Below are 21,522 nucleotides of genomic sequence, written 5' to 3' on the forward strand. Positions count from 1 at the left end.
CGGGTTAGTTTGATTAGATGTCACCTAACATTTTATTTTGGTTGTTTCCCTTGACATTTTGCAAAGCCTGTAGCTACCCTAAAGTAGCTCACTATATCCCCTCCAGTTTGCCAAGTTACTGGACGCTTCAACGTGGATGAACGCCGCGACCCAGGCGTTCCGTGTGTCCCTGTGTGGTCTGGGCGTGTTCAGTACTTACTCTGGGTACGCTAATCCTCAATACAACCTCGTTAAGGATGGCATCCTCATATCAGTTTGGGGTAAGAGTTTTTTTGGTTTATCACTTAATTTCTATAAGCAAATTTATTGTGATCTTATCAATTTAATGATAATCTTGATGATTGCGAGGAAAAGGGTTGCCAGGTGTGCCCATCGGCGTCTCGCTGAAAAAAAATTGTTAAAAGAACCGGCTCCGGTTCCAAAATTCGGGCCGGCTGAAAAAAGTTCATCCGGTCGGTTGTTTCCATCCAAGATTTAACTCTCTTCTCCCTAGGAATGTTGGCTCCCCTTGTGACCACCCTCCTCCTTATCCCTGTTGCTAGTTACTACACTGTCGCCGACGATTTGAAGTCCCTTAAAGAGGTTACTTTTATTAGTTTTATAACTTTGATAAAATTGTAGTGGAATGTAGTAAATTTAATTTGTCGTTAAATGTTCATACATAATAAGGTTTTATTAGGTTTTATTTATTGAGGTTTATCTTAAGTTTTAATGATTTTTTCAGTTGCCGACAGATTTCAGTTTGGTATTCGTGATCATACCCACTGTTATTCAAAATCTGGAGGACGAAGTCACTGGAAAAACCTTCGGCAGCGTAAGTTTTCATTATCACCAAAATTAGTATATTTATCCGAAAATTCAAAGATCTCTTTGTCTGTATTCCCTTGCTCTAGTCGAAGATTTGAAAAAGATAAACCGAGAATTATATGATTTGTCCTGCAGATAGCGGTTGCAGTATACTTTGTGACCCTGTTGACACTGACTATGGTCACTGCTCTTGCTATTGGTGAAGTAGTTCTAACCACCCTGATGGATATTGAGTTCCCCAACAAGTTCTTCCCTTACGAGATACCAGCTAAACGTATCACCCTTTCAAGTGAGCAACACTAGACTCTCTAAACTCTGACTAACAAACTTTACACCGTTTATGAAAATCCTTAATTCGTCATGAAACTGATTTTCAACACTACTCGCACTGTATAGTAGAAAATGATCTTACGTAAAGTGCTCGTGTTCAAAATAACTGTGATCAGTGATACGACTGATCTTGTCTAGATTCGGGGAGAAGTTTCTATGATAAAAACTTGAATCTGTGTTTTAATGCCCCTTTACTTTCAGTTGTGTATTCCGTGCTGTCCTGTATTATCGGACTACTGTTTGGGCTACAGAACGGAGCCTATCTGTTTGAAGTTCTGGATCAGGTTATCTACCCCATACCTTCCATGTTCATAGCCTGTGCAGAGGTCTTCGCTATTGCCTGGATTTACAGTATATACAGGTATTACACTGGAGAGAGTGTAATGATTTTTTGGAGTTCCGAGTCCTAATTCCTAAATGATCGTGAAATGGTCGTTATGTTATGGAATTTGCGTGAAATGTAAAGTAGTAGACATTGACGGTATATCAACTGATACAGTTTGATAAAGTAACGTGTGACACTGTTCCATGGATCACCTCCCCATCAAAACCCAACATTTAACAAAATTATTCAAAATCTCAATAAATTATCTTTTCCTCCAGGTTTAATGACGATGTTTGGTTAAAGTGTGGTTATCAGATACCCATTCTGTGGCAACAATACTTCTCCTGGGTGCTTCCTCCAGGACTTTTTGCTACCTTTATATCAGAAGTGTATCTACAGGTCGGTACTGAATTTATTTGTGGGGAGCACCTTTTCCTACATTAGTCCCAGTGTTTTTGCTCGTTCCGCGATCTCAATTATTTTATGAGATTGAGAGAGAGGGGTGGGGAGGAGAGAAATATAGGTCCTCTTATTTTTCACTTTTTTGTGATAACTAAACACCCTCAGTTTAACAAGAGTATAGTATATCCGGAGTATACTACCGGCAATGGTACCCAGGTAACGTTGAAACTTAAGTCAACCAAAATAAATAATTTTTGTCTCTTTCAAAAAAAGGCTTTTTTTATAGAACTTGAGGATACCCCCTATCCTGATTGGTGAAATATTTTCCTAAATAAATTCAGTAAAAACAATACTCACACAATTGCAGAGTAAACAGTTTGTTAACTACGGTTATCCCGCACTGGTTGACTGCAATGTTTCTCCGGTAAGTTACAGCTGTTATAGACATATTATGTTCTTTTTGTGATCATCATGAATTGTTTCAGCTGCTGATACTCTGGTATTATCATAACTTACATATTCGAATTTTGGAATCGTTTTAGACAAAATGGAAGCAAAACTCATAGTCATAATGATATCCTTGTTTCGTGTCACTCTAAATTATACAAAATATACCTTTCCTCCAGGATTTCAGACAGCGAACAGAATGGCCTGCTTTCATCCTCTTCATACAATGGGCCCTCATTATATTCTGCGCCTTGTGGCCGATATGGTCCAGTCTGACATACAATGCTCAAACGAGGGAAAATTGGAGGGTCTACAAACACAAGTAATGATTTCAGTAGGAGAGGGAAAGGGGGTCATACAGTCATTGTTGTTAATGTTCGACAATTGTACAGGAGATTATAGCTTTTTATTTGTAGAACATTTTATATGACTGCGTATTCTTTACAACATTTCGACATTCGAGAATTCACAAATTTCCCAAGTTTTTCATTGGGAAATTCATTTATTAGATTTAGGTTGCAACAACGAAATTGAAACTTCTTAAAATAGTAAGTTCGTGTCAAAATAAATAGCTCTCTAACGTATCCTCAATTTACAGACGAAAATATCCTCTGGGAATAATCTACCCAGTAGATAACAGGGGTGAGTGGGCGTTTCCTCAAGCCTACGTCATAGCCCAATCTGGAGCGGCTATCGGAGTGGGAATTATAACAAGATTCGCTTACAAGTACTACGCCTTCGGAAAATGTAAGATTATATAACTAATGATTCTCACAAACTGGATTTTTATTTTGCATCCAACCTGCTAGGCTGTGTCTCTGTGATTAAAACTTATTATATAAATTATTCGATTTAATTTAATTACTTTTAAACGGGTTTTAACTGAGATTAAAGTGCCTGCCAAATGACACGATCAGTCTCCTTTAACATTTTACACTTCTAGTACAGTTAATAACTTTACACTAGACACTATTTTCAGATGTGTTCGTGATACAATGCTTTATAGTGCATTTGTTAATGTCCCTACCAGCCTTTATCCTGGAGATAGATCTTGGTCAGGTGTTCCGGTCGGGTCCCATCTCTGTGTGGAAGAAAGTTCATCCGTCCTTCGCCGGGGTGGGGTGGTGTAAGTAATTAGGATTTTTAAATGTCTCGATTAATAATTAATGTTGTTATTTTGGAAAATTATCAACAATATGTTTATTTGTCATGTACTTTATTTTGACAATGACACAGCAACAATTTGTTGATTTAAGTTAATTTGTTAACTGATGAATTTCAAAACAGAAGGAAAGTGGAAACTGCTCAGTCAGTTTATTCTATTTTTGTATAACAACAGATTTAATACAATATTGGGGGGGGGGGGGGTGTCACGTCCGTCTATGTCCGCTTGTCTCATAGAATCCAAAAAGGACAGGACATAGGCGGACATAGGCGGACATAGACGGACATAGGCGGACATAGGCGGACATAGGCGGACATAGATGGACATATGCGGACATAGGCGGACATTAATGGACACCTAAATTGCTAAATAAAATGTTTAATTTTTGCTGTTATAGGGGGATCATGTTTTTTGTCCGTTCGGTACCCTATATTTTCAAAACGGACAAAAAATAGAGCGGACAAAAACGGACAAAAATGGACAAAAACGGACAAAAATAGAAATAACATTTAGATGCTTCCTCCTACTCTTCCTCCTCCTCCCCCTGGGTCTTCCTGATCTTCCTCAGTCCTCTTCCTCCTCCCCTCCTCAGACCTCCTCCTACTCCTCCTCCTCGTCCTCAGTCCTCCTCATCAGTCCTCAACAGTCCTCCTCCTTCTCCTCCTCCTATTCAGTCCTCCTCCTCCTCCTCCTCCTCAGTTCTCCTCAGTCCTCCTTCTCATTTCTCCTAAGTCCTCCTCCTGAGTCCTCCTCTTCCTTCTGAGTCCTCCTCCTGAGTCCTCCTCCTCCTCCTCCCTCTCAGTCATCCTCCTCAGTCATCCTCCTCAGCCATCCTCCCCAGCCATCCTCCTCAGCCATCCTCCTCAGTACTCCTCAGTCCTTCTCAGTCATCGTCAGTCCTCCTCCTCAGTCCTCCTCAGTCCTCCTCAGTCCTCCTCCTCCTCCTGGGTCCTCCTCCTCCTCCTCCTCCTCGTCCTCCTGGGTCTTCCTGATCCTCCCCAGTTCCCTTCCTCCTCCCCTCCTCAGTCCTCCTCCTACTCTTCCTCCTCGTCCTCAGTCCTCCTCATCAGTCCTCAACAGTTCTCCTCCTCCCCAGTCCTCCTCCTGGGTCCTCCTCCTCATCCTTCTCATCAGTCCTCCTCCTCCCCAGTCCTCTCCCAGTCCCCCTCCTTCTCCTCCTCCTATTCAGTCCTCCTCCTCCTCCTCCTCAGTTCTCCTCAGTCCTCCTTCTCATTTCTCCTAAGTCCTCCTCCTGAGTCCTCCTCCTGAGTCCTCCTCCTCTTCCTTCTGAGTCCTCCTCCTGAGTCCTCCTCCTCCTCCCTCTCAGTCATCCTCCTGAGTCATCCTCCTCAGCCATCCTCCCCAGCCATCCTCCTCAGCCATCCTCCTCAATACTCCTCAGTCCTCCTCCTTCTCAGTCATCGTCAGTCCTCCTCCTCAGTCCTCCTCAGTCCTCCTCAGTCCTCCTCCTCCTCCTGGGTCCTCCTCCTCCTCCTCCTCCTCGTCCTCCTGGGTCTTCCTGATCCTCCCCAGTTCCCTTCCTCCTCCCCTCCTCAGTCCTCCTCCTACTCTTCCTCCTCGTCCTCAGTCCTCCTCATCAGTCCTCAACAGTTCTCCTCCTCCCCAGTCCTCCTCCTCCTCCTCCTCCTCAGTTCTCCTCAGTCCTCCTTCTCATTTCTCCTAAGTCCTCCTCCTGAGTCCTCCTCCTGAGTCCTCTTCCTCTTCCTTCTGAGTCCTCCTCCTGAGTCCTCCTCCTCCTCCCTCTCAGTCATCCTCCTCAGTCATCCTCCTCAGCCATCCTCCCCAGCCATCCTCCTCAGCCATCCTCCTCAGTACTCCTCAGTCCTCCTCCTTCTCAGTCATCGTCAGTCCTCCTCCTCAGTCCTCCTCAGTCCTCCTCCTCCTCCTGGGTCCTCCTCCTCCTCCTCCTCCTGGGTCCTCCTGGGTCTTCCTGATCCTCCCCAGTCCTCTTCCTCCTCCCCTCCTCAGTCCTCCTCCTACTCTTCCTCCTCGTCCTCAGTCCTCCTCATCAGTCCTCAACAGTTCTCCTCCTCCCCAGTCCTCCTCCTCCTCCTGGGGCCTTTTCCTGGGTCCTCCTCCTGGGTCCTCCTTCTCCTCCTCAGTCCTTCTCTTCCTCCTCCTCAGTCCTCTTCCTCCTCTTCCTCCTCCTCCTCCCTCTCAGTCATCCTCCTCAGCCATCCTCCTCAGCCATCCTCCTCAGTCCTCCTCCTTCTCAGTCCTCCTGAGTCCTCCTCCTGAGTCCTCCTCCTCCTGATTCATCCTCCTCAGTTCTCCTCCTCCTCCTCCTAGGTCCTCCTTCTGGGTCCTCCTCCTCCTCCTCCTCCTCCTCCTGGGTCTTCCTGATCCTTCTCCTCCCTCTCAGTCATCCTCCTCAGTCATCCTTCTCAGTCATCCTCCTCAGCCATCCTCCCCAGCCATCCTTCTCAGCCATCCTCCTCAGTACTCTTCAGTACTCTTCAGTCCTCAAAATGTTTGTCCGCTAATGTCCACCAATGTCCGCTAATGTCCACCAATGTCCATCCAAGTCCGCCAATGTCCGTCCGGGTCCGCCAATGTCCGTCCGAGTCCGCCAATGTCCGTCCGAGTCCGCCAATGTCCGTCCGAGTCCGCCAATGTCCGTCCGTGTCCGCCAATGTCCCAAAAAACACGTCCGTTGTCTCATAGAATCCAAAAAGGACAGGACATAGGCGGACATAGACGGACATGACACCCCCCCCCCCCCCCCCCCCCCCAATATTTGTTTTCCCTTCAGGTTGTTTGTTTATAAACTTGTTTCAAGCGGTGAACTACATGTATCCAACAATACAGATCATTGATTATATATTGCAATTAATAAACAAGATGTTCCTTGGAAAATATAGTGGACTCAGTGAGTATCTTACAGCTTTGTACATGATTTTATAGATGATCACAATATTTATTTATATTATATATATTTATATTTAGTATTTTTGATGCGTCTCGTCTCTCTTTTTTACAGGCAATTTCAATGTACATATCTTCAGATTATTTAGTCTCCACAGCAATCTCTGACTACGGTAGCGACCCCGTGGCTAATCCTCTACCATCCTTCATAGCTCTTGAAGCTCAAAACAAGTACGTGACTTTCACAAATTGTTGTCTTCCTTATCCGTTACAATCTAAGATTTATTATAACCATCCTGATAAGGAATCTTAGTAGACTGAAGCTGAACGCTTCCTTATGTCCAAATATTATCAACTAACAGCAAATGTGTTGAAATTCCTATCAATTAATTAACTATTTAAATAACACCTACAGTTTCCCTTGGAACAACTGTCTCTACCAGTTGTGCGACATGACTATACTCCCTAAACTCAACATAGACTGTGGAACCTCCAGTGACTCTGTTATAAACCTGGCTAACGGTTCTTATGAGATTACTGATCTGAATGTTTTGTGGGAAATGGTACCGGACATGTGCAAATATGCTCCTCCAATATACCAGTTCCAGGCTGTCAAACTTAACTACACAGGTATTATATCTCATCATTATACAATCAATACATAGTCACGTGGTTAGTGATTAGTGAGTATACAATATATATTAATATTGTATAGACTTGGATAACGTTCACTTGCGAGTACTGAGTCTGAAATAAGATAATAATTTTAAAGGATTTTTGTATGCATATAGTTTGAAAATCATGCGACTGTTCAAATAAACAGACAGCACCAAACTGATACGTGAAATACTGTCCAACATTTTGTTAGTATCTTTATTGCTGGTATGTAATTGTAACACTATTACAAATCAAACGACAATTGCTAAAGTGTTTATTCTCAGGATCCCTCAATGAAACTGAGTTATACAACTCGTTCAGCAAGGATTATGAAAGTGCTACTGATGTCTTCAAAGAGATTAAAAGACTCTTCATTGATGATGCTGACTCCCAGAACAGATACTTTTGCATCGGAACCTTCGTCTTCATTGGTTAGTTTAATTCCGATGTTTTGTTATTCTGTTCAATTGAAGCACTATTATATATATACTAGTTGTCAATAACTATTTACCGATTCAGACATTTTGATAAATATAGTTGATTAATTTAAATATTTAATTTAGGTAATCAATTTAAGTAATTAATTTAAGTAATTAATTTAAGTGATTAATGTTTCAGCGTGCATCACCGCCATCAAGCCATCTCTCCGTCATATCTTGTTCGGAATCCAGTACATCATACCACTATTTGGAATCGTCATTGGCAGTGTTTACATTGGTGAGTTTTTATTTTTATTTCCAGACAGATATCGTTAAATTGGAGCTTGAGGTTGCTGAGGTTCTTTGACGAATTATGAAGGCTGTTAGATAGATTGAGGGCCCATCTGTCCGAGCTATAGATCCCGGAGTCTCGTAAGAGCTCCCCGTAGTCCTTCTTAACAGGATCTAATCACATGATCGGTAACATGGTTTGATCGTGCTTCTGAAATCATTCGCTATCACTTAGAAAGAACCTGGTACGATCCACGTGATCAGCACCATGATCTGGTCATATCTACCATGAGTGCCCTACCGGCATTGTTGGGGGAAAAGTACTCGGACTCCAACAACGTTTAGCGAAATATTAGAGAAACACCACAAAAATGAAAATAATTGTCCATATCTCGGTTCGCGATAATCGCGAAAGTGATTACATCAAAATTGAAGTACCTCAATCAATTTTTAATATTTTTGCATGAAATGTTTTGAATCGCATTTCAGTTTTATTGTGCGCGGTGATTTTTTGATTTAGGGCTCCAAAAATCTGGTTATATATGTACTATATTAACGTATATTAAAGTTTAAGTATATCCCCGGGCGAAATTGGCAAAAGACCTCCATTTAAATATACTTTAATATGGTGTCGGTGAACCGGCGCACTACCGGCAGCTCTACCGGCGTCCGACCAGCATAGTTGGGAAAAACGCACTCCACGAACTTTTAAAAGCAATTACCGATCTTTTAAGTTTTACCCAACTCATTAACCGCATTTATATTTTCACAGCAGTTTACAGTTAGGCTATTTGGTTACATGTTTACCCAGTTATGCCGACCGGTGCCCTACAGGCAGCGGTATCCGCTCGTACCGCCGTATGAGGATATGAAATATAATTACGTTCTCAATTCAGTAATATTGGTGCGGCAGAATAGGAGAGACGTTCTGTATGGTCGATTGCGTACAGAAAGACAATTTATTGTTTAGGCAACTTAATAAAATTACTGTGATGCAGAAAATTAATTCAAATGATTGAGAATAATTATGAATCCGGATCATATCAGTGATCTCGCGTTTATTTTCTCTGCAGTGTTTAGCTTGATGGTATGTTCGACTTTATCTTAATAAAGATAAATAAATAAAAATTGCAGTTTATTGAGGCTTTGTGATTAATTTTGAAGACTGTATGATAAATTATGAAATTTTACATATCATTTGGGGACACTTCCGCTAGCCCGTATGGTTGTACTTGTGGTTACTAACAAACTTTCATGAAAATCTCAAATTTTTTCTTACTGAATTTTTTTCTTATTAATTTGGCATTTAGGATGTATTTGCAAAGCGTTTCCCGGTAATAAATATTTGTAAAATTTGAATTCAAGTCAATTCGATTATTGGCCTAGTATTTTAAAAATAAGTAGATTATGGTCGTTGGTCAAGTTACTTAATACTTTAAAAACAGCATTATTGTGCAGAAAATGAGCTCGGAAATATGAGAATGATCTCTAATAATTTGACTCTCAAATCATTTTAAAACCGAATATTTACTCTGCTAAGGAGCCGGTGCCTCAACACATCATGGGTCGACATACCTTAGTTCCCAAAAATTTGTGTGCCATTATATTGAGCACAATTTATTTGAGCCCGAAAAATTTGGGCAGAAAATTTGAACTCATTTGGGCGACCGAAAATTTGGGCACAAATTCTTCGAAAAATGAACGATTTTCCACTAAAATTTCAGTTAGATATTTGCCTTAGTTCATTATTATTCCTTATTATTCCAGTCATTTTGCTTTCCATTTTAAGCATGTAGGTGGTAGTCTGAGTTGTTTCACATTGTGAAATTTACGATCTAATCTGCCCAGTAACTACTAAAAAATACAGTGATGATGGCACAGTACAAAATGATAGATATACAATAGTGATATTTAGTCTCTCACTCAGCATATCTTATCATACCCCTTTCACATACAATTATCATTATGACGCCTCACCAGATGGTCGAAAGGTTTGGAAGAAAATTAGAAGGTTTACATCATGATCTATCAAACTAAGCGGCACATACGCTTAGCTTTGGGGGAAACAAAGGTGTACATAATTGTGTGTAGCGAACTACTGTAAACCCGGACCAAAGGTCTTGAAGTCTAATTCCAGTTATTTCTATTCATTTAAAATATAAGCCTTTTTACTTGGTCAAGCCATGAATGACAGATTAGAAAACTAAAATTTCAAATATTATTTCACTTGGATTATATAAAGAAAAATCCACCTTTCTATAGATTTCAGGGCCACAGGCCAAATGCCAAAATTTTGGTTAGCAAAAAATTTAGCAGACGGAAAAGATTTATGCAATTAATTTGGTCTGCAAAAAATTTGGGCGAGAGGCCCGCTCAAATTTTTGGGAATTAAGGTAACTTGTTTTTATTTTATTTGAATAATACACCGACCCCTTATAAACATATTCCTGCAATCCTACACTCGTTTGTTTGTTTATCTTCTTGTCTAAACTCTAAATTTTACCCTTAAAATCACTTCATGCTTCTTAAACTTAAGAGATTTTTTCTTCTTCAGAACACTTTCTTATTTATTGGTAACGATTCCGTCCCTAGCAATTACTAAATTTTCTACCCAGGCTGTGCGATATTTTTTAAAGAGAAAACTTAACTCGAACATTTTATACTGTCTTTCTAGACTTCCTGCAATAAAATTTCTCTTAAGCTCTTACACCGTTACCAATACTTTTATTTTGTCATACTTAAAGATTGAGGGATTTGAATAGACGAAACACGGCTCTTCCCCGAATCAATGCCGACTGATTTGACTGAAATGATATGGGTTGAATTGTTAATCGGTTGAAACCGTATCTGTAGCAGTGCACATTACGTCGATCACGCCACCGTCTACCATATTAGTCATTTGTATCGTGTATTTCTCATCTCTCGGAAGGTCAACACTGTCTACAAACAGTATTGGGAAACTTCCGTTATATCTGATAATATAAGGCTGCTCACTCAAATAAATAAAGCAAACTGTTGTTTGGCTTGCCTGCAGTTGGGCTCACAAGATCCTTGTGCGAACAGGTACGGTCATGTATTATCAATTATCATCATATTATTTTAGTCGGTACTTGCAATCTGTCAACAAATCTCGAACATGCGTGAACATTCGGACTGGGTCAGGTTTGATGTTCTCTATAGTGTGTCACATTGGAACTGACAGCCTAAAAACCGCGCCAACTAACAGTATTCCGTAGTTCTTCGTTCGTTCGGCACGTATGTCAAGTTATATCCTGTTTCACCAATAAAACCTGGCCTGAAAAACGATGTTTCTGTCATCGGTAGTCGGTACTAAATAAAGGTAAATTGTAAGATAGTATCATGATATTGAAGCCTTAGTTCGTTGAATTATGTTCTTAATTTTTATGGTAGCTGCGCTACTAACTTCTGATCGGGTATTCGTTAACCAGTAAATAAAAAGTTTATCTAAGAAATTGTAACCAATCAAATTACGCTTCATGTTTTCGAGTCATTTCCATTGTCCTAATAAATGTTATTTACTCCTACAGGGGTAAAACTGATTCTATCAGCGGATCAGGGGTAAAACTTTCATGCGTCATCAGAAATCATAATTTGACTCTATTACTATATGATAACTGCACTGTTCTGACTTCCTTGAGATGTATTCAGATTTCGGTACTGCTCAATGCTTATCAGTCATCAGACCAATAAATCAGGACAGCTGATACAAGTTCAAAAATCACAGAATAACTTTTTTTTAAGCAGCCACTATCATGATCATTATCCATTTCACTTGGTATGCCAGAAGTTCACTAATCATGGTAATTACCAATACTATAGAAACGTAGATATTCATTTTGGTTAAGGTTTAACATTGAGGGAATTACTGGAAGACCTGACGAACCTGTTATAATCGGACATTGCTTTTTTTCAAACTAAAGTAAATTTTCTATAAGTGTCTCTGACAATTTTATTTTAAAGTGTGAAAAAAATGGCAAGTATTTAAAAACAGTAAATCGAGGATAGATATTTCATCACCTTGTTAACGTGATTTCAGTATCACTGAGAAGTGAGATAATCCAATTCCATTTTCCACTCGAGACTGACTGAGTCTTTTTAGTCGATTTTAAATCGATTTAGACGAGTTATAGGCAGCAGAAAATTGATCACTTTTCTAAATTTCTGATTCTTGCGACTTGCGAGCACATTTTGTTTTTTATTATGGATTATCTCAATTTATAAGTAATTATAAGTAATTCATTACATATTTTGTATTTTACCAGGTTTTCCGTTCTATTTCATACTATTATGGTATTTTTTGTAAATTATTATTTCAACCGCAGAAACAACCCTATTTTTTAAAGACACTTATTTTACTCCGGAGTACAACAGCCACATTGTTACACAAGTGCAACCAGCCAATTACAGGAAGCCGAAGGATTTGTTTTGGCCAGTGACGGTTAAGGTAGTGTGTAGGTACCATACTTTCTTCGCCCGAGACTTTTGCTGCAATGTGCAGCTCCTCATTTAACCCTCACGCCCGATTTCTCGAGTATTCGGCTGAGTAGACCGGGGGCTGCATAGACCACTCAGGGTCCTTAGCTGAACGTCAACGACGCTCACCCCACGACCAGGCAGACAATGGGATTCGAACTCGCAACCTCACTATAAACAACAACAAATGAGTGTTCCATTAAAAATGGATGGCCCCTGGCGGGGCTGGGAGCAGTGGTAATTATAAGTAGTTTATAGAATACGTGATTCAATCTAGTTAAACATTGATATTTACCTTATTAGGTAAATTAGGTCAATTCATTGAACATTGCAAACATTGAAGACGTAAGGATCCACATTCCACACTATGTAATCTAATTTTAAGAACAAACCAATATCTTATAATGTGGATTACTTTACTTAACCTAATCATAAACCAACGTCACATTTATGTGTTATAACGCTTTGAAGTCTCAACTTGATAAAAAATTCTTTCAATTGGGATTTGCATCATTTAAATTCCAACGGAAGCCAATTCCGTCAGTCAGTATACTTAACGCCCCAAAAAACCAGCATCTGATAAAGTGATAAGATCAGTCGGCGTTCGGGTACCATAGCGACGTATTATGTCATTATGAGGCTTCACTAATAATTGTAACGTCAAAAATTGTCTCTCTGCGAAATTTTATTGTAATAAAACTTTCCGTTAGTAATTTTATCTTTGATTATGCTTTTATGGTAATAAAACTTTCCGTCAATAATTTTGTCTCTAATTATCTCATTCTCATATTATACGATAACAAGGACTATGATCGTGATAATGATCGTTCTATAATAAGATGATAAGATTATCTGTAATCTACACTTTAGACATGATATGTAATTATTACTTTATTACAGATTGAATGGAATGTGTTGGTATTCGGTACCTGGTTATAATTATACAGAGGTGGTACTACTAATTATATTACTAATAATACTAGTCAGAGTTTTAAATTTCATTGTAGAATTATCACCCCTGTTATTTCGTAGCCAAATATTTGGTTGCATTTTTAAATGTTTGGCACCAACTTTTGACCTGTTAAATCAATTGTTATATTGGGTCTATATTATGGCTGTTCCTTAACTGATTTGGGATAATTTAGCGTTCGATATTTGCGAGGCAGTTACCTAATATTTTTACAGCATGAAGCCTGAAGAATATTTTCATTTTAGAAATATTCATTTTAGAAATATTCATTTTAGAAATATTCATTTTAGAAATATTCATTTTAGAAATATATGCGAAATTTAGAAATATGCGACAGAGGGAAAATACTCTTCTCAGGAAAAGGAAATTGTCCAACGTTTCAGTCAGCTGGCGATTGTAATTGGTGTTGATACTATAATTTGTACGTCCAGGTTAATTGTGCAAATTGTTATTGTTGGAATGTTCCTCTGCTTTCCTTGGGATGTTCCTTTTTCCTCCACTACAAGCTAGTTCTGTAATCCCTCTATAATATTGCTTGATAATTGGAATTGTGTGCTTACTTATACCTGCTAAGAAACTGTTTTAATACATGGTGTAGTGTTGCAGGGCGGTATACTATCTCCATTAGCAATTTATCCACGAAATTTCCTGTTTTCGTCATAGAAAAATGTTGTATGAGTATCTTCACGAAATTGGTGCGAATATATCTGCCATCGATAGAAAGAATAAGAAAATATTTTCTCTGTCGAGTTGAATGTTCAAATTATTTAAATTTTCGCTATTTTCCAAGCAATCTGATTGCGTGATGGTAATGACACAACTTCGCCCCTCCATTCCCGCTCTAAGCTACATACGGGATAGGGCCTTTCGTGATATCGTGGATCAAATTAGATCTACTGAGATCTTGTTGTACTGATCGTCCTATAACGGTCTCTATGTAATTGCAACGGCTACGTTCAGACTTGATGCAGGGGAGTCCTTCAAATATCAGCTGGGTTGCAATAGTTGCACCTGAAATGTGTCAAAGTTTCAATATGCTGACTATAAAATCACGTTTATACAGATTCTGCAACACCCTGTGACGCATGATTAACAAACTTAGGTTGTGTTTTAAAAGTATCGCATTAGGTTCTCGATTACCGAATTAGTTAGAGAATCTCCTCTTTGTCTGATGCTAATTACATAAGCTTGATGTTCTGTCCGCAGTCCGTACAATATTTGTTATCCAGCAGTTATTGGCCGTGGAAAACTTTAAAATGTTCTCCAAGTCCATCGTTACTTTTTGTTAAATTTAATTCCAATACTCCAGAGTCCAGCACATCTCTCCAATGAACAGTTAGTACCTGTAGCGGTTATGTAACTTGTAATATTCTCCCTGACAGTTCACATCCCTGGTTTAAAACGTGTTTAAAGTTTCTAGACTGGAGCCATGAATTGTCATCGAGTGTGAAGCAACTTAGAATTATGACTAATAAATGACATGATCTGTACAGGAAATAAGCCCCAGAATAGCAAATATCCTGCACCTCTATCAGGTCACCGTGACAGCTCCCCTAAATTTTATTTTTACACCTCGCTTTTTACACCCTTCACCTTCAATATTTTTCATAATCTGATATTTTTTCTGGTTATCCCACCAGTTACTGTTAATGTACAAATTCTACTATCTTCAATCTTGGCGTAGGAGGATGATATGTTTGACAGATTGGGCGATATCGCTAGGTTTCCGCCTTGGAAAGCATAATATGCTGCATATTATGTCTGCAGACTTTGCACTTAACTTGCACTTAACTGGTTAATATCTGATTCTAATTTAAGGAATTCTAATTTGGGTACTGGTAGATCTCTGCAGTCTGAACGAAGTTCTTACTATCAATTGTGAACGGGTCAACTTATTACTTATCAAAGTCTTCATTCGTTGGGTAATTTTCGTGTACTCATACATGTATTATTCCAAATCAATATTTTAGTTTTTAATAAAAAGTAGATTTTCCGTATTAGAATACCTAGAAGAGTGAGTGCTTGGAGACAAAGTGTCGTCGACGAGGTAGTCTTGACTCTGTTTTAGGATTTCTCAGCTTTATTCGGCTCAACTCCACGATTTTCTTCTTTTAATACTGTGCGATTTAGGGTCAGCGTTAAATTTGCTCAAGTTTCTTCTCCTAATTTGTCCATTTCCTTGGACAATTCTTTACCATTACCTAATTTACAAGTCCTTACCGTCACGGATATCAAATATCACACGCTAGTACGCTACGTGGAACGATTAGAGGATTAGTGATAACGTGTATTACAACAAGCTCACCAGCCGACAACTGTCGGTCAGTCGGCCACAGTCCGTTGTTACAACACCACCACGTCACTAACACGTACCTTAGTCGCTACTGCATATTCGTATGAGATACTACATATGTAGTAGACCAGAACAGGTTTCCTCTCCAACTGTGGCTTCTTAGAGTAGTTGTGATCTGTACTTCCGCCCACTTCAGGGCGTGGGAGATATTTAAGGAACAGGTCGGGGTTATATCATGCAGTTCATGCATAGTTTGAAGAGTTGTAACATTCTTTTTTCCTAATTAATTCCTCGTCATAAGTTCAGTGGCTGTCAGCTTCAGATTAAATCATTGTTATATGTTGAAATTTTGTCGTTAGTTGTCTGCCTTAAATTCGAATTTTCCTTGGGGATTTTCGCGGCTTTGTGGAATCTTTTCTTCGGTAGATGAATGATTTTAGAAATAAATCGATTTATTACGTAAAACTTAAAGCTCGCTAGTTTTCGTGTTTCATTCGTATATCGTAGTCGAGCAGTTTGCACTGTAACTCTGTAAAATTATCTGGACGAATATTGTGATTTTTGAAGTTTGCGTTCTCAATGATTCTGTAACCTGACAAATAATAGTGTACCATATTTTTTCAAAACCACTGATCGAACCATTGACAAATGACACTTGAAACTTAAACAATCTTGTTCAGGAATATGATTGTCCTAGCTGTACTGGCTCTATTCAGCTGCGCTCTCTCCGCAGAACTGGACCCCTCGCTCACTGAGTGGAGGCTCATCGAATCTGACGTGGAAAAAGTCATGTTCCCGCTCAGAGACTACATCTTGGAGGTGAAAACAATCCTTCCTGACGAATACGACACCAACCCACCTTACGGTGAACTCTTCAGAACGGACAAGTCCACTACTATGATGGCTATGCTGCACGCTGGAGGATGGAATGGCAGGAGTAAGGTGGGTCGTCTGGTGTGGAACACCATCAAGTACGATAGAGGATTTGATGTGAGTATCGAGGAGTGTAATGCTAATTACAAAGCATACCGGAGCTTCCCTGGTAATGGAGAGAATGAGCAGATCTGGGCGTGGAACTTTTTTGACGATCTAGTTCTGCTTACGTGTAATGATGATTTGCAGTATTCTCAGCTTTGGGATAAAGCTGATGTTAATCCTCGCAAACCTGATCTGCCGGAGAATTGTGCAGCACTTGGTGCAGCTGACGTTGACAGGATCATCTTCAGACACATGTCTGGAGAGTATATCAGAGCAGTACCTAAAGAACAACCAGATGAGATAAGAGCACCCACCACTCCACCAGCCACCACCCCTGCTTCCACACGTCCATTAGCAACTACGCATGCTGCTTCCACACCAGTGCCTGATATCTTCCCCAAATACTACCCGACATGCAACTGTTGGACTAGGGAGTGTGGGTACTGCTCTAAGATGGAGTGCACTGTAAAACACGATCTCATCGGATCCGAACAAGGAGTCAAAGTCAGCTCGGTTCTGAACAGGAAGGAACTGAACACCATCGTCCTCTACGACGAAGAAGGTGAACAAGTTGGCAAGTTTAAGTGGAACATGAAGGGAATTTACCTGGACGGCTGCATCGCTTGCCGCACACCATGGCGCTTAAGAAGAGCTAAGGCAGCAGAGGGGGCAACAGAGTGGGAATTTACCCTGACAGACGGGATTGTGAGGATAAAGATAGACGGAGAGGTGCTGTACGAGAGTATATTGAGAGCAGAATGTGCAGGTGTGTACCGCAGAGCAACCAGGTTCGCTTTCTATAACATGGCCTGTGAGAACACCTTCACTCTTATAGAAGAGATGGAGCCTGGATCCAGTGTCACCGCTGACTGCGCCGGAGCTTGTCCTCTGGATCAGTGATGTTTCAGAAACATAGACTCAACTTTTAATGACCCGGGAGGGAAAAGAGGCTTAGAGGGGATGTTCCTACTCCAATAGAAGAACTGAACGTTTAGAGCCAGGATCTTTTATTGAATTAATGAAGTTACTTTTATTGTCTGGGAGTTGTTATAATATTTCATTAATTTTGAACGGTATTTTATTTTACTTGTGGGATAACTTAAAGATTTGATGTTGTACACTTCTTTATAGTCTTTATAATTATAACATTAACAACGAATTACTGATGCTCAAATTCGTTTTCTAATAGTAATAGTTGATTAATGTAAAAAGGTGCTTTTACTGAATTATAAGAACTGTTAAAATTGAGGATCACTTTATATTCAGCTTCAAGATCTGAGAAATTATGCCCTGTTACAATAAATGCTACTGTTCGCAAGAATCATAATATTTCATTTCATCAGAAGTTTGTGTTTTTAAGCGTAACTTAACTTGAATTTTTAAATATCTTTAAAACTGTTGTGTCACTCTAAAACCTTCAACGCTAAAAAGGATGGTTTTTGCAAGGAATTTTTAAAACAAATGCCAAGAAATGTTATTGTTTGGACTGAGTAGTTGCTAATAGGTTGGATCAGACATGATCCGGCGACAGCCTGGAGCCGTTTTTCAGCTTTAAGATCTGAGAAATCACGTCCTGTTACAATAAATGTGTTTTTGAGCGTAACTTAACTTGAATTTTTAAAGATCTTTAAAACTGTTGTGTCGCTCTAAAACCTTCAACGCTAAAAATGATGGTTTTTGCAAGGAATTGTTAAAAACAAATGCCAACCGGAATGTTATTGTTTGGACTGAGTAGTTGCCGATAGGGTGGATCAGACATGATCTGGCGGCAGCCTGGAGCCGTTTTTTGCTCGACGGCAGCGTGGACTAAATTTGAGCCAGCCTTGCATAGCTTGATTTTTGCGGAGCTTTTCAACTCCTTATATGTATCAATTAACATACGCCTTTTCATACAAATTTACGTTTAAATGATCGGGGACGAACCAATCTTCAGTGTCATAAATGAAAAAAATTTTCAAAATCTAAAAAAGGCGCCCTCTTTTAAAATTTGACGGTGGTGTGGCAAATTGGCGGTGGCGCCCATGTCTGCGGTGGATAGAGTGGACAAATTATTAGTCAGCTGTGTAGCCATAAGACAATGTATTTGTATCTCTTCAAAGTGAAAGAATATGTGCACAGAGAAAAAAAAGCTCTTGCTCTTAACCTGTCTATCTATACAGATATTTATATTTCATTGTATATTTATATTTCAATTTCGCTATTTTCGCATATTTAATTTTGTTCATTCGTTCTCCCCTCTCCTTCCCGACCGTAACTTCATTAATAAAGTACTTAAAACCGGCAGCGGGCAGTAATCAGTATCATGTCTCATTTTGTGTAGCAATAAGGGGTATTTTATGTTCTAGTAAACTTAAAGCTGTCATGGTGACGATCTTCACTCTCTCTACCACCACGCCTCAAAGCCTGCTGTACAATTCTAAGGTCTTAAGTTGAATATGGGTTTGAGCATATCTTCCAGACTGGGAAGTGTTTTGGGTTTGAGTTGGGTATTAGGCAGGAAGTCTGGGATAAAAGCTATGAAATACGGGTTCAGGGCGCACTCTACAGTCTACATGTGTGTTCAAACTTTAACACTGAACTTCACTCCAAATTTACTGGTCATGATAATTGTAGTACACCGCACATTGCACATTTATAATAATATCGGCATCACGAAACAATATCTTACAAATCACTTCAGATAATCAGATAACCAGTTGACACCTTATTACTTTATTAAAATTCCTTTGACTCGAGATAATATCTGAGGAATTTGACCCTGATTTTAACCTAATTTCAGCTCTTAGAGGTGGTGCTAATCAGAAGCTGGTGGACATGTTGTTCAAGTTGAACATTCCTGAGGGTGAGACTTTCTCAGATCACGTGACACACCTCTTATCTGAACCGTCCAACTGGGCTGAAGCAGGTATTATTCTATTAAGTTGTGACTTGTGTGTTAAAGAGAATTAAAATTATTTGAGAAGAGAATTGAAGACGTGAATTAGTTCTATTTTTGTTGAACTTGAAGACATAAATGTGTTCAAGTTCAACATTGTATTCTTATTTGTGAGAGCTGAGAATTAATGACTTGCGGAGAAATGAAACTGCAAACAAGATATTTTATTGCAATTGATACTTAATTGAAAATATTTCAAATATTATCGTAGTCGATAGTATGGCTATAAACGGAACAATGTTGACCTGACATATTTAGCACGGCTTGTAGCTGGGCATGTTAAACTTAAAAGTTAAATATTAATGGTACAGAAATTTCTTGGCTGGAATTACCCTGGCGCTGAGTATCCCGGCAATAATATTTACAACATTTTTTCCTTTTCACCCTTTTGAAAAAAGGCAATAGTGAAAGGTTACGATCATGGAGGTTTTTGCTGAAAAACGTGGATTTTGGAGAACGAGATAGGTGGGTCTGAATATTATTATATGTCGTGTGTCCTTCCTTCCGTTCGTTACCATGCAACGAAAAAGTTGGGCGCGCGCGAGGATTGCTTGCGGAGATGTGATGTATAGATAGCCTGTGATCTATGAATGCGCGGCGCGACTGTGTTTTAATGTATATGATGCATGTAATGTATAATATTACTATTAGGTAATACGCCCAATTTGTACGTGGCACGCGTAGTGTATTGATGTGTACACGAGTATAGTTTACCTTTGCTGATAATTTTTTGAATTACAGATACAAGTTAAGTTCTACGGCAATTGAACTGAATTTCAAGTGTTTCCCGTATTTGATGCATAATTTATCAATATTATTATCATGAAGATTGAAGTGAGCTGATTGGAGCTTATACTTAAATTTATAGTAAATGTGAAATGGAAATCTAGCGTCCGCCAAAACGAAACAACGGGCGCAATTCTTGTTAAACCTTGCTGTGACATGTAAATGGGTTTGCTTGTATAATTAATCCCCAGGCAAAGTTTACCAAACCTCCTATATGCTTATATAACGAATACTAAAAACAATAAAATAACGAGAGAATGATCCATAATCGGAGTTATAACCCCTCGCTCTAAAATCAGGTGTGGTGACGATGACCTTCCACGCGATTGGGACCGGTGTCAACATTGCTTTCTCTTCCTATAATCCACGGGACAACTGGGTTAACTTGCAAGGTAAAGTCAACTTTTCCTAAATTAAGATTTCTTAAAATCACCCTCATTTCAAGATTTTGTTTTATAAGCCACTAAAAGTGCAGTGAGTGTAGCACTTTAACCAGGGTTGTGAAAAACGTAAATGGTAAACTCAAAAAACGTTCAAAACGTGCTTTTTTCTATTTTTTTCAAAAAACGAGAAAAAACGTTCTCATAATATAATCAAGCAGACTCACTTGAAAATTCAAAATGTAGTGGTATGACCAATCAAACTTGCCAGTTTCGTTGCAACCAGGCATGGCTCCAGCCGATTATTCTGGGGGGGGTGCAACTTGTTGCGAAGCACCAAGGAGATTCACATACAGCGCCGAAGGCGCTGCGGCAGGGGTCTGGGGGCGCAGCCCCCTTTCTGAGGGGGGTCTAGGGGGGCGAAGCTAATAACCTTACCAGAAAGTGTCTGAATTAACTTGAAGAGTTCAATAAAACATAATGTTTTGAATGTGAAAATAAAGGTAAAAATATTTTAATAACAATTAAAACATAATTGACACTGAGACTGTTCAAATTCAATTCAACACAACTCTGCGGTTACTCTCAGCAAACTTGTCAATAATGACAGCAATGTCTATAGCTTTGACAAGCTCCTTTTCGTGACTGAGAAGGGTAAGGTCGCTTATCCTCTCGTCACTGAAGACTGTAATTTGCTTATATGTGATTGTGGCCCAGGCCTCAGTGTTCGTACTTCGGCTGGTTCGTTTACTGGTAGTCAGTGACCGTCAAAACATTGTGAATTTCCGTATAAATCACAACGTTTTTAAAATAAATACGCTAAAACTTGTTAAAAAAACGTAAAAACGCTCCAATTCAAAAAAACGTAAAACACGTATTTCACAACCCTGACTTTAACATTTCGGTGCTCGTGGAAGCTTTCAACCACCTAATCCCGAATAACAACCACATTCTTCA

General features: G+C 39.4%; 1 protein-coding gene across 1 annotated transcript in view; it reads left to right on the forward strand.

Moving 5' to 3' along the window:
• Positions 1-21,522, forward strand: part of LOC134819430 (uncharacterized) — a 30,463-nt gene that overhangs the window by 5,093 nt on the left and 3,848 nt on the right. The window contains exons 8-25 of the mRNA XM_063829378.1: positions 107-260; positions 494-582; positions 725-814; positions 943-1,096; positions 1,339-1,498; positions 1,741-1,861; positions 2,030-2,080; positions 2,232-2,288; positions 2,491-2,633; positions 2,910-3,058; positions 3,291-3,437; positions 6,250-6,366; positions 6,503-6,593; positions 6,778-6,992; positions 7,304-7,450; positions 7,638-7,736; positions 19,244-19,369; positions 20,485-20,577. Of these exons, the coding sequence (XP_063685448.1) occupies positions 107-260; positions 494-582; positions 725-814; positions 943-1,096; positions 1,339-1,498; positions 1,741-1,861; positions 2,030-2,080; positions 2,232-2,288; positions 2,491-2,633; positions 2,910-3,058; positions 3,291-3,437; positions 6,250-6,366; positions 6,503-6,593; positions 6,778-6,992; positions 7,304-7,450; positions 7,638-7,736; positions 19,244-19,369; positions 20,485-20,577 (2,203 nt within the window). The remainder of the gene's footprint in view (positions 1-106; positions 261-493; positions 583-724; positions 815-942; positions 1,097-1,338; positions 1,499-1,740; positions 1,862-2,029; positions 2,081-2,231; positions 2,289-2,490; positions 2,634-2,909; positions 3,059-3,290; positions 3,438-6,249; positions 6,367-6,502; positions 6,594-6,777; positions 6,993-7,303; positions 7,451-7,637; positions 7,737-19,243; positions 19,370-20,484; positions 20,578-21,522) is intronic.

The sequence above is a fragment of the Bolinopsis microptera genome, chromosome 8, assembly GCF_026151205.1.
Source record: "Bolinopsis microptera isolate Bmic1 chromosome 8, MBARI_Bmic_1.0, whole genome shotgun sequence".
NCBI classification, from domain to species: Eukaryota; Metazoa; Ctenophora; class Tentaculata; order Lobata; family Bolinopsidae; genus Bolinopsis; species Bolinopsis microptera.